Source organism: Zootoca vivipara, chromosome 13 (genome assembly GCF_965207765.1).
Source record: "Zootoca vivipara chromosome 13, rZooViv2.hap1.1, whole genome shotgun sequence".
Classification (NCBI taxonomy): domain Eukaryota; kingdom Metazoa; phylum Chordata; class Lepidosauria; order Squamata; family Lacertidae; genus Zootoca; species Zootoca vivipara.
The window spans coordinates 3342497-3355396 of NC_142596.1; the positions used below are offsets into that span (position 1 = coordinate 3342497).

The 12900-nt window shown below is 40.9% G+C and overlaps 1 protein-coding gene across 1 annotated transcript in view; it reads right to left on the minus strand.

Moving 5' to 3' along the window:
- Positions 1–12900, minus strand: part of MTMR10 (myotubularin related protein 10) — a 48620-nt gene that overhangs the window by 10367 nt on the left and 25353 nt on the right. The window contains exons 5-12 of the mRNA XM_035130508.3: positions 9826–9968; positions 7744–7834; positions 6543–6702; positions 5944–6031; positions 4507–4595; positions 3644–3774; positions 1028–1097; positions 372–442 (exon numbers count right to left, since the gene is read on the minus strand). Of these exons, the coding sequence (XP_034986399.2) occupies positions 372–442; positions 1028–1097; positions 3644–3774; positions 4507–4595; positions 5944–6031; positions 6543–6702; positions 7744–7834; positions 9826–9968 (843 nt within the window). The remainder of the gene's footprint in view (positions 1–371; positions 443–1027; positions 1098–3643; positions 3775–4506; positions 4596–5943; positions 6032–6542; positions 6703–7743; positions 7835–9825; positions 9969–12900) is intronic.

A 12900-nucleotide genomic window follows, 5' to 3' on the forward strand; every position in this document is an offset into this window, starting at 1 on the left:
CCGCCTAGCACTGCCCAGGTCATGAAGCCACGAGGCCAAGGCACACCAGACAAGCATTGGGAAGGGAACTGGCTAAGAGGTGGAGGTTATTAGTTTGTTTTTGTTCATGTTTATATTATGTATTTTGTGTTTTTTTATCTTGTATTTTTATATTGTGAACTGCCCTGAGATATATGGATGAAGGGCGGTATACAAATTTAATAATAATTTTTTTAAAAAAGAGTTCAGAGATAAACACAGTGGAAAGGATAAATTTAATAATGGTGTCCACACTTTGAGTAGTGGATAACAGCTACTACAATTATTCCTAAATATACTGGTATAATGTCTGCAGCAGCATCAACACAATGCAAAACACTTGAGCAGCTTACCATGTAAAACTACCGAGACATGCTTACAGTCCAACATGTATACAAGCTCTGCGGAATGCTTCAGGAAAAGTCTAGACCAAGACAAAAAAAGCCTATATTAATTTATTTAAATTAATTAGAACTATTTAATACTCAAGCGAGTCCACTGTTAGCTTTATTTTGGTATAAGCTGTGCACTGCAAGGTATTTGCAGAGGCCAACTCACTTTAAATCTCTAGTGAAATTTAGTTTCACAGAATCAGGTATACCCAAGAACATTTTTTACAAACTGTGTAGACAGAGAATCCCACAGTCTCTCACTTCAAAGTGACACAGTGCTTGTCAATATTTTATCTTCTTTGCATCTAGGACAGGGGTCAGCAACCTAAGGCCCATGGGCCAGTAGCGGCCCATGCCGCTTGTCTAACCGGCCCATGGCGACCCCTGCCCCCCCGCTCTTACTGGTGGGGAGCGGGGACCGACTTCCGGGTTGATGGGGCCTGTGCGCGTGCGCATGGGTTCTCCTCTGACCCGGAAGAGCGCGCATGTGCACACACTCCGGCCCATCCTCCGACGGAGCATCAACCGGCCCATCCTCGGATAAGGTTGCCAACCTCTGATCTAGGATGCAAATAAATCTGTCAACAGAGATTTTTAATTGCAACTTCTGCACATACCTCACATACTCAAGCCAGTGTGAATTATCCAGTGAAGACAACCATTTCTCCTCTGTTTCTTCAAAAGGTTCTATGACCAGAAGAGAAAAGAAGTAAGAAATCATGCTCCCCATATTTGAAAGAAGAGGGTCGTATAGTGATTACTGTCTTTACAGGAGTCAACTCCCAGCAGACTCAAGCCAATTGCTCATTCTCCACTCCTCACTTAATCAACACCTCCTGTTCACTCCCAATGCAATCCCATGGTGACAAAACGTCAAGGTGTGTTAAGGGGATATGTGCCTTCCCTGGCACGGCAAGGAGGCCAGGATCCCAGGATCTGCCCCTTCCTTCCATGACCTAATAAAAGCCATACTCTCAATGCAGTATCTTAAACGACAAAAACAATGGCATGGGTCGAGTGCCAGCAGGGTGTGGAGGCTTTCTAGTGTTTTGCACTGTGTCACATGTATGACTCTCCCTGTTGGAGAGAAACCATGGGTGTGTCTGAGGTGCAATGAGTGCCTGGCTGTGCAGGAACAAATTCATTCCATTGAGGCCAAGATGGTAGACTTAAGAAAGCTAAGGGAGGCAAACATCCTGTTAGGGCTGTTATAGATGCATCCTATAGAGCCTCTACTGCAGGCATCCCCAAACTTCGGCCCTCCAGATGTTTTGGACTACAATTCCCATCATCCCTGACCACGGGTCCTGTTAGCTAGGGATCATGGGAGTTGTAGGCGAAAACATCTGGAGGGCCACAGTTTGGGGATGCCTGCTCTACTGTCAGGGAGAATGAGAGTGGCACTCTTGAAGAAGGAAATACTCCCCTTAGAAGGCAACCATTCATTGGGGACAAACTAGCATACTTCCAGAAACCAGTTGCTGAGAATCAAAGGAGCACAGTGCACTGTTCTGCTCAGGTCCTGCTTTTAGCTCCTGTGAGAACAGGTTACTAGGCTAGCTGGGCCACAGGACTAGTACAGTAGGCATACAGATGCCACATGTCTCTTATCTATGGTTAAGGCTACAGGTAGGTAGCTGTGTTGGTCTGGTGTAGTCGAAACAAAATAAGAAAATTCCTTCCAGTAGCACCTTAGAGACCAACTAAGTTTCTCACTGGTATGATGCTACTGGAAGAATTTTTAAAATTTTGTTATGGTTAAGGCATCGGGGATGGACAAGGTCCTCTCAAAGGTACAGCACAACCTTTCCCACCACTTATCCACAGTTTGTTAACTCTGCCATTAATTATCACCCATGCTAATTAGGGTTTTCAAACCAGTGTAAAGCCCCTATTCTACTTCAGAAATGTATGAACAGCCTTTTAGGCACAGACAATATTCTCCAGGTCTCCAGAATTAAAGCTCTCAAGGAGAAGGTGTAAATAGGCGTGTGGCAATCTGAACTTTTTCTGTGGTTTATTATTGTAGATCATGGCATGAGTAAAGGTTGGCATAGCTTAATATGCAAGGCGGGGGTCCTCATTATGAACTTTTCTTGACCCTGGTACCAGTCTTATCTCAAACATGTTCTAGAAGGCATTGACGAGACATCCTGAACTCATAATTTAAAGATCAGCGCATGTAAATTTAATCAACACCTATAAAAGAATTGTTTCCACACAGATAATAGTAAGATAACTTTGACAGGAAACAATCAAGGATAACCAGTTTAGTCATCACTCACTAGGATTATATTATTTTAACTTTCAATCAATCAGAATAAACAAAATAGGAAATAGACAGGAAACTCTAGGAAGAGACAACAGAAATATTGAAATTATAAGAATTGCTCATCTAGGTAAAAGTTCAACCCTGCTTAAATTGTAATTTTGCTGTCTGAAGCAGCATTAATATATTCTGTCACTTTCATTCCATGTTATAAACCAATCTTTCTTTATCCCGTTTGTGTGAAAACTGCTTATGGGCTTTTCTTGTGTGTTAAGGGTAAACACATATTCATAACAAACACTAGTAAGAGATCCTAAATAGCTGGATAGTGTGTGACTGAATACACGTTAGTGAGGGACATGCATGTGAGTTCAGACACATACATTGTAACATATGTGTTTAGAAACACATCCTACCCATTGCTTCTTCTGAAAAAGTCAGTGCTAGTGTTCTCAATACAGGGCCTGCAAGGCTCTGTATTCTCCTGGATATCCTCATCCAAGTGGACGGCAGCACAAGTCCTTCACTATAGGAGCATTGGCTTCTATTTTCAGGATGCGGCCCAACATTGGGGCATGCATTTTGGGTGGATGGGTGTTAAAATGGGCACCTCCTCAAGATGACGGGAGCCACAGAGATCCTTGGTTAAATGCAGGGGATAAGGAGGGATGTGTCTCTGCCAAGGACCTTCGGGCAACTGGGTCCTTGGTGGAGGGTGAGCTCCACTTGACAGGCATCTTCCTGCCTGCATCTTTTCCCTTACACTTTCAACTCTATGGAGACATAGAGAAGGCACTCTGAACATTTTGAAACCAGTCACCCCACACATGGCAGCGATTCTGGCTGCACCTACAAACAATTCTTAAAATTTTAGATGTGCTCACAGACCCTGAAAGGTTGGGAATTCCTGTCTTGAGATATCCAAGTGCACACTTTTTACACAAAACTGCAGCCAAGAACATACCATTGACACACAATTGCTTGAGTTTGAGAAAGGCAGCCTGGATTTCTTGGATATTTGGCAGACTCTTGTCCAAATCAGATTTGTAAACATCACTTCTTTGTGGATGGCTTCTAGTGACAGCATTGCAAATCCTAGCAAAAAAAAGAAGGTACTGAAGCAAAGTTGGTCATGGAGGGAAAGTCCTAAGAGTATTTTCTTCCCCTGCTCATCCTCTAGCATAAAAACTGATAACAAGCATTTTCACCAGCTGACTGGGCATGGGTGCTAGTGTTTTTTGCAATGGCAAGCTGCTGCTTCCCTATTTTGTGGGGGTATGAGAAATGAAAGAACCCTGTAACCAGGGGACAACTGGCACAATGATGCCCTTACCTATGTGGGCCAGAAAGCACAACTGCATAGCTTCATATTAGTGCCCCCCCCCGCATCTCCACGTAGCCTTCAACAACCAACAGAGAATCTGATCACAACCCTCAAGTGGGACTAAATTAACAATGCTTTAGAGCACCTAGCTTATCTAACTCAACACTTAAGGATATTCACATCCCCTCTGTCAACAGAATATGAGATAGTAGATGTGGCACAGGGTGCAGAATTTGATCACTAAGTTCCCTGCAGAAAGGTGAGTTTTTAAGGGTCACAAACAACATTTGCCAAAGGTCCTACTGTTAGGTGAAAGGACATCGGTTCTGCCCCACAGATACTTCTCACAAATATTAGGCATCTGACGTTTCACTTGCACCTTAACACATTTCCTACTTGCTTCTATGCTACATAAGAACATACACATTTTGCAAAAATCTCCAAACTCAGGGTCAAAGTGAATCTGATTTTGCCCACTAAGCAAACAATACTACCATCTTTACCGTTGGTCTATTTTTCGTTGTTGCAACTGGTCTTTAATGCTGGCCATTCTCACAAGTGCGCTTCCATTGGAGTGATTCCAGCACCACATCTGGAAGAAAGTGGATCCTTTATATTGTGGATACAACAAGGCAAGGTACAAATGATGCAAAGGACTATATTCAACAAGCCTACAGCACCTCTAAACAACCATAAGAAGCTCACTATCTTTGTGTTCATGAAGGAAAAGTCACAGGCTGCTGTTTGTAGCTGCTGAAGTTCCAGAAAGCAAAAGGTTCTTCAGCATTTAATTTAAAGCATTTCTATACCACCTTTCATTTTAAAAGAATCTGAAGGTGGTTCACAATAAAATTAGCGTGGTATTAATAATATCTTAACAGATAGCATTCGGGAGCCAGGGAAAAATACAACCGGGTATTTATTAGGAGACAGCAAAAGCCTAGAAAATCAAGTATGCTTTTTGCAAATGCCAGAAATACATTAAGAGTGTGAAGTGTGGCCTTCACAAGGCTAAAATATCCAGAATAGTTTCCAGGGGTGTCCCTCCTACCTTATGGCTACTACCACCCACCCTACAAAACTCTATTCCCTTCCTGCCCTGAACAATATCATAAGAACTTAAGAACAGCAGTCCATCAAATCCAGCATTTTGTTCGCAGCAATCAGCTAGATGCCTATGGTTAACCTGCAAGCAGGACATGAGCACAAACACACTCCCTTAGCTCTTTTATTGCTACGATATCCTCATCTGCCACCTCCCCTCCCTACACTGGTGGAGGAAGAGGAGTGCGGGGGGAGAACCCTGCCCCTGGCAGGGCGATCCCAGCAGGGTTTCATTGCCTGCACTGAGCGCCCCGCCCCCAGGACATGCGCCCCCCCCCCTGTGCCGGAGCATGAAGCTCTGCCACCGCCTCCCTACACTTCATTTGGGTGGAAACGGGTTTTTTCCTTTCTATCTCTCATAATACTAGAATTCAGGGTCACCCAATGAAATTGATAGGAATATGATTTGAGACAGACTGAAAGATTTCTTAATCCAAGAACTAATTTATGAGATTCATTGCCACAAGATGTGGTGATGACAGTTAAAATTTATTCCTCCTTGACTCTGACTTTCCACAGCTATTAGCTGTATGAAATCTCCAAATTCAGAGGCAGTGTACTTCTGAATGACAGTTGCTAGGGTGCAATAGCAGGGAAGGGTAATGGCCTCGTTTCATGGGCTCTAGGCTTCCAGCGAGAGTCTGGCTGCCCATTGAGTCCTCAATCTGATTCACTGGGGCTGCTCTTACACTTTCCTTGAACCTTTCCTTTCTGACTCCAAAGGGTTTGGAACTCAACAGTTGCAGATCCCTTGCATAGTTGTGTAGCGGAGTGGGCTGCACTCTAGCAGTGATGTAACAGTACCAATTAAGCAGCAATGTCAGCTTCACACTTACTGGCATCCGTCTTCCAGTGAAGGAGTAGGAGTACTGCTTGAGATCTTGATCTGCCAAAGATGATGGCACAACAAAGTATTCTGGAAGACTTGGGGCCAAGACAAAATACACTCATAATAGTTACTTGGGAAATGAAATACAAGTAAAGTCTTTTTATATAACACTATATTTTTTAATAACCTAATGCAGCATTGATTAGAATGCTAAAGCCAATGTTTTCCTTTTGTTTAGAAATCAACCATAGAAATCTTAAGATTAATCTGGTCATTATTATCTCTAATGACAATGCAGAGCTAGCTTATTCCTTACTAAGAAATGGAACCTAAATTGCATTATTTCAATTGCAATCTGAAAAACACTATTTCCTCTTGCAGAAGCACCAGTTTTGCCGGCCAGTGGCTCAGAGTGGTTAGCTATGTACCAATGCAATTCATAACAGCAGCCATTGTCAGTGTTGTTTTCACAAACTGCATCAAAATCCAGCTGCAAAGGATCACAGAGAAGAGGCTCATTGCTAGGGAATGGAATTGTGCCCTGAGGCCAACTCTGCCTCTCAATCCCAATGTGGTTTCCTGGCTATAAAAGAAAAGCAAACTTACCAGGTAGATATCATGTAGCCTTCATTCACTGAACATACACGCCATTCTGATGCTCCTGTTCTCTTGATCTCTCTATCCCAGTCAGAGTAGGTCTCAAACAATGGAGTCAGCTGGCTGCCACCACCTCCTCCTCCAGGATCTATTCCATTCACTTTTTTTGCTAGAAGGAAGTGATTTTTAAAAAAGTTCTTTCCAAGTTGTGCCATGCAAATAAACGGATTTTACAGTATCTTGCAGAAAACAAACAGACCTCCAAACTTCCAATGCTGCTTTATATAAAACAGTTAAGTTACCTTGCAAATACAGCTGTGTAGGGGCCAGAGCACCCCCAAAGCATATTATTTTCCATTGTGTGTCTGGCCAAGTTTTGACAGACATGAATTTGTACTAAATGGGGAAACAAAGAGAAGTTCTGATCTGCCCCTACCATATGTCAAATTAATTTAATGTGTTTTATCTATCTGTGACAACATGTTATGCCGTTTTAAGGAATGCCTCTGTTAATGCAAACTTTCATAAGCTTCGATGGCTTTAGGATTAGACTCCCAATATTTTGAGGCTAAACCAACTACCATTCCTTTCCTCAGCGGTTTAATTCTTGAGGGGGTCTTTAAATGAGCAACCTTCAAATACTTCCCCCTACAGATTACTTCAATGCAAAAAGCCTGTGTGGAAGTGACTCTAGCCTCTTTGGTAGAGCATGGTGTTGCAAATCTATTATCTCACTGCAGCCAAGGAACCAAGACTGGGAAGAAAAGGTAGGAAGGGCACCATTGTAACACTTCCATGTGACACAAGCTGGTTCTCCTTTTCCAGCCAAACTACCTTGAATTCCAAAACTGCAAGAGCAGCTCTAAGGACTCTGTTGAGCATACGGTAGCTTGTTTCTCCTCTGGCAAACCCAGAACACAGCAAGGGGAGATGGAAGCTCAGCCTTCATGGTGCATATTGATGAGCAAGGGGCTCTCTTCTAGCTTCAGAACTGCAATCACCCCACAGCACACTTAGGCACAGATACATTTCTAGTGAGCTTTTCTATGCATGCAAACATGTACTACCACTCAAGTAGGACTGCTTATATGACACCCTCCAAAACAAACCCCTGGTTGCACCAAACAAAGCTCCCATAAAAGTTGGCAGCCATGCTCTCACTCAAAAGGCCCCTCCAAAGGCTATGAGGGAAAGTAAATGTCTGCATTACCTGGATTATGGTATTTCTTGCTCACATATTCAAATGCAAAGAGGAGCTGAAGATCTGCTGGCTGGGAATAGTGAGCTATTGCAAGGCACACCTGAACAGAGGAAAACAAAAAGAACTGGGGTGCATTGAGCTGCTTCCAACCACTTTTTACATGAGGAAATGGCGGACCAGAGAAAACAATACTGTACCATGTGACTTTGTCTAAGCCAGGAAGGGTGAGCTGTGCCATCACCTACTTTGGCTTCTACTAACAGTGATCATGATCAAAAGAGCTCCTTAGACATACTCATGGGCTGTGCCATACCCAGTGGACATCAGGCATTGTAAAATAAACCATGACACAAGCCTGAACCCTCCCTGGGTGAAGAAAACTGCTTATACAGTTATCTGAATCCCAGCTTTTGTCACTAATGTGCTTTCTAAAATCCAATTTCCAATTTCATTAAACTGAAAGAGGACTACGTTTTTCTGCTAGAGTCAGCCATGGCTTATTCTTGGCTCTGACATTTTTCAGAGGGGAACACCACTCCTTCTTTATCCTGAGGGTCCTCTGTGCAACTTGATATACAGTTTCAGAAAGGCTTGAAGTTGCAGAAAATTGAAAATAAAAAACTTTAAATAAGGAATTTGGGGAAATAGATTTACATATTCACAATATTTCAAATATAAATATAACTTCAAGTACATGTATATAATGTATATAGCCTGGGGAAAATGTACTGTTTAGTATATTTATGAAATTAACATGGATAGGTGTCAATGTTTTATTCAGCAATAGCCAGCATACCAAGTGGCCATGTTATGCTGTGATGTGAATGAGTAGTAAAGCTACAATTCAATGAACCTAGGAATAACCCCCACTGTGGGACTTGTTTCCAAACAAATATGGGTGGTGGTGGTGGTGGTTGTTTTGCATATTTCATATTACCTGTAGACAATATTAGCTACCCTGATGCCATGTTCATTTGTTTTATATTGTGTTTCAGCCCAGAATATAATCTCCATTTGAAAATACCAGCATCAGTTTATTTTTCTACTCAGAACTGATACCTTCTTTAAACATATTCCCAATCATTCTGAAAGAGAAGAAACTCTCCCAGCTCTACTTGGTGACCTTCTGCATGCAAGCCAGCTTTAATGTCTGATACAGGCACAAAATTTGAGTTGCAAATTTCAAGTACAGATTCTTCTAATATATAAGCAATGTGTATATTGCAATGTATATATTGAGATATTCAAAGATCTCAAAGTCCAAATTTCTCCTAGTTACTTCTTATGGGAATAAAATTTTAAGCATTTCATATACAAAAGATACCAGTATGCTGAACAAGAAAGCATGTTTAAGGCTGATTCAGCCTCTGTATTCGTTTCTGGATATTAAATATTTACAGTTTTCACTTGAAAGTTTTTGAGTAAAGCCCTTAGCTCTATGAGAAATTTAAAACCAAAATAGCAAATATAACAGCACATGCCACACTGAATGGACTTCTTGTTCTTTCTTTAACCAAGCCTAAATATTCATCCAGTAGTTTTTAAAACAAGTGCAGAATGCTAAACATCTGCCAGAGAAAACTCTGACTTCAACTTTCCAGGAGCTATGTGTAAATTTTCACGTCCTAACCTTCGACTACTGGCAGCTCAAAGGACAGCCACTGTCAGCATAAAGCCAACAGTTTCCATTTCTAGTATCAACAAAACCTCTACTGTGAAGTCTTAGGGGATTTAAAATGAACCATTAGAGCATATGATTCTTCAATTTTAAACTGTAGGTTGAAATGGGTGCAGGGAGAAAAAGGGCCACAAGCTCTGAGTATCCAAATGACCCTCCATGGTTAGAAGGTAAGCAGTTTCTGTAGTTTGTATGTGCAGAGTTCTTGTCTTTCTTCCTTTAGACTTAGAGCCTGAGAAAAAATGCAAGTTACAGCAGGACAGGGGAGCTATTCTGTTCTTATCATTGGCCCTTGTCTCCTCAACTTTCCTGAATTATTTGGCAGGTTTTTATTTTGAAAGAAACACCACAAATTGTTGGCTAATTCTCCATCTAGACAATATTCAAGACTAATATCAGACCTGCTGTAATACCTTTTTTGCACTTTCGGGTCCTGCTTCATCAAAACGAAATCTGACGATACGAAAGTCTTTGCAGTAAATTATTAATTCTGTTGGGTTAAATTTAAGCTTTTGGTTGGGGCCGAGAACTTTCTGTTTCCTCTTTGTGTCATTTACTGCAAGAGAGAGATTTTTTAAAAAATAAAAAGGGGAGAGTTATGCATATAACAAATAACCATGTTATGAATGCTTAACAGAAACAAACTGGTATACAACAGCTCCCATTTGAAGAGTACATTGACCTGCTTACTATTTATTTATTTTGATTTAATTAGAAAATGTATAAATAAGGTATGAATAAATAAATAAATAAATAAATAAATAAAGGTTTTCCAGGTGGTGTACAAATAAAAATTTCCAGCAGGTGTCTTAAACAATATAGTGAGGGTACCTGCCTAATGTCAACAGACTATCCTTCTGTTTGTAGCCACTTTATCCTCCCAGCAATTCAGAGATTCACAGCTTTGTAGGGAGCTCTGCAGCTGACTTGGGTTTCCTTCATTCAATTTCAACACTAACAACTGCACCTCTGGTCAGAATCTAACACACCTCTCTACTATTGTGCAGAAACAATGGGATAATTTGAAACTACTGGCCCAAGAGTCAACTATAAATGCTGTCCAAATCACAACACTTGCATGGTGTCCACGTTGCTTTGGGTTACAAATGCTTCCTATTTCTTAGTTCAGTTTCATTTAGAAGGCATGCAATTCTGTTGTCTGGAGAGAGGAATTTCTAAAATGTCCCAGTACAGTATACAAGCCCCTCTTGCAAGCCTCTTAGAGACTTGTGCTATTAACACATGTCCTGTTGAGCTGAACGATGGTTACTGCCTGGAAAGAACACAAAGGTGTGGTGCACCCCCTATGCACACTTACATGGGTGTAAGCCACATGGAACAGATCTAAATCAGGCTGCCTGCCACATTAACTGGCACACATATTTTCATAGAATAGAGTTGGAAGGGCCCAGAGGGTCATCTAGTCCAACCCCATGCAATGCAGGAATCTCAGCTAAAGCATCCACGACAGATGGTCATCTAACCTTCTTACATTTTTACCATTTTTACAGGCAACAGAGACATTCAAAAAGGAAATTCTTGTCAGGAAAAGGCCTACTTATGAGTAGGACCCTGGCAGAGACACGTGCCCGGCTGGCATGTTCTCCCCATCCTGGGTGATCGTTCGGGAGCTTCATAAGCATTCTCCAGCCCGAACATCACAGCAACTGGTGCCAGAAGACACCAGCACACTTTATGGATCCGCAGATCTGACTATTCTTTTTTTTTTTGCCAATTAATTTTTATTAGTTTTCCAATTTTTTTACAAATCAATGATCAAATTACATCAAATTTAATAGTTTTTGTGACTTCCTGCCCTACTTCCTGGATGCATCCATAGCTCTCCCTGTTGCTGCATTATACCCTGTTTCTCATATTTTAAGACATACCCATAAAATAAGCCATAGCAGGATTTTTAAGCATTCAAGGAATATAAGCCATACCCCGAAAATAAGACATAGTGATAGGCACAGCAGCAATGCCGGCCGCAGCAGGAGGAGGAGGAAAAAAATAAGACATCCCTTGAAAATAAGCCATAGTGTGGTTTTTTGAGGAAAAAATAAATATAAGACATGTCTTATAATATGAGAAACACGGTATTGCATATTTACTCTAATTCACATTCCATTTCTTAAAAGTAATCTTTTTTCATTATCCATCAGCTGTCCATTTATCAATTTATTTAACATATACAGTAAAATAAATGTACATTTATTTATTTAAATAATGCTTATTTGTTTAAATTAAATAAATGTATATTTATTTAACAATTAGATTCCCAGTTTCAACAAGTGAGGTCACTAATCCTTTTACATCTTGCATGTATAGAAACCTGGCATTTTCCTTTCCCTAGTTGTTCCCCTTTACTTTCCAATTCCACAGTCCATTCAACCAAAGTCCTTTCCTGTCTGAATCCTCTTTGGTGTGTAGTGTATTTTCACATCACAAAGCTTGTAATCTGTTGTTACTTATTGCCTTGAGTTCTCAAGGACAACCATCTGGCTCACCATCTGGCAATCCAACAATCATCATCACAAACATCAACCCATAGAACCAAGGGAAATGTACTGTAATATCTTGAAAACTTTATAACCACAATCTTGCACTCTACCATTAGGAATTCCATATTAATTTTTATGCATACAAATCTGCTCCTTCTTTGCAGGGTTAATTATATTCCAACAATCTTTGTCTATAGGAAATACACTCAGTTCCACTGTCCCAAATTTCAATTGTGCCCTTGAGATCTTCGTTAACCAAAGCCATTTCCTGTCCAAATCATCACTGGTGTAAGATATATTTTCATATCACAAAACTTGTGGTCTGTTATCAGTTATTAAGGTGAGTTCTCAAGGACAACCATCTGGCCCACCAAGCAGTCTAACAAAAATAATCACAGACATCGACCCATGAAGCCAAGCAGGGAGGGGGGTGTACTGCAATATCTTGAAAACTTTAATAAATCCATGCCCACCTCTCCCCTTTCATGGTCAAATGCACAAATGGATCCACTCCTTCCTCACTGGGTTCATTGTATCCCCCTCCTTCCTCACAGGTTTTAAGTATATTCCAACAACCCTTGTCCACAGCAAATGTGCTCAGTTCTAGTATCCTGAGATCCTTATTTACCGTACTTTATATTTCAACATTCTTAGGTGAAGTAGGTAGTGTTATCTTGACAAAGAAAAAGAAAGCAGATCGTCCCTTCCCCACTGCCATTACGCCACCAACTCACATACACAGTTTCTTTCCAACCAAATCCCAGATTTATTCTCTTTTACTAGATATATACTAGACTTGTAAACTTTTATTATATTAATCAAGAGGGCATAGATATGACAAAACGCTTGCAAACCTTAATACAAAATATAAACATCCACCCCTCTGCGCTCCCAGTTCTCATCTACGGCAGGAATTACCTTCTTCACAAAACCTCAGTCTTAACAGCCAAACTGTTTGCAGTTTACTGTTCTCATCTTCTCCATAGG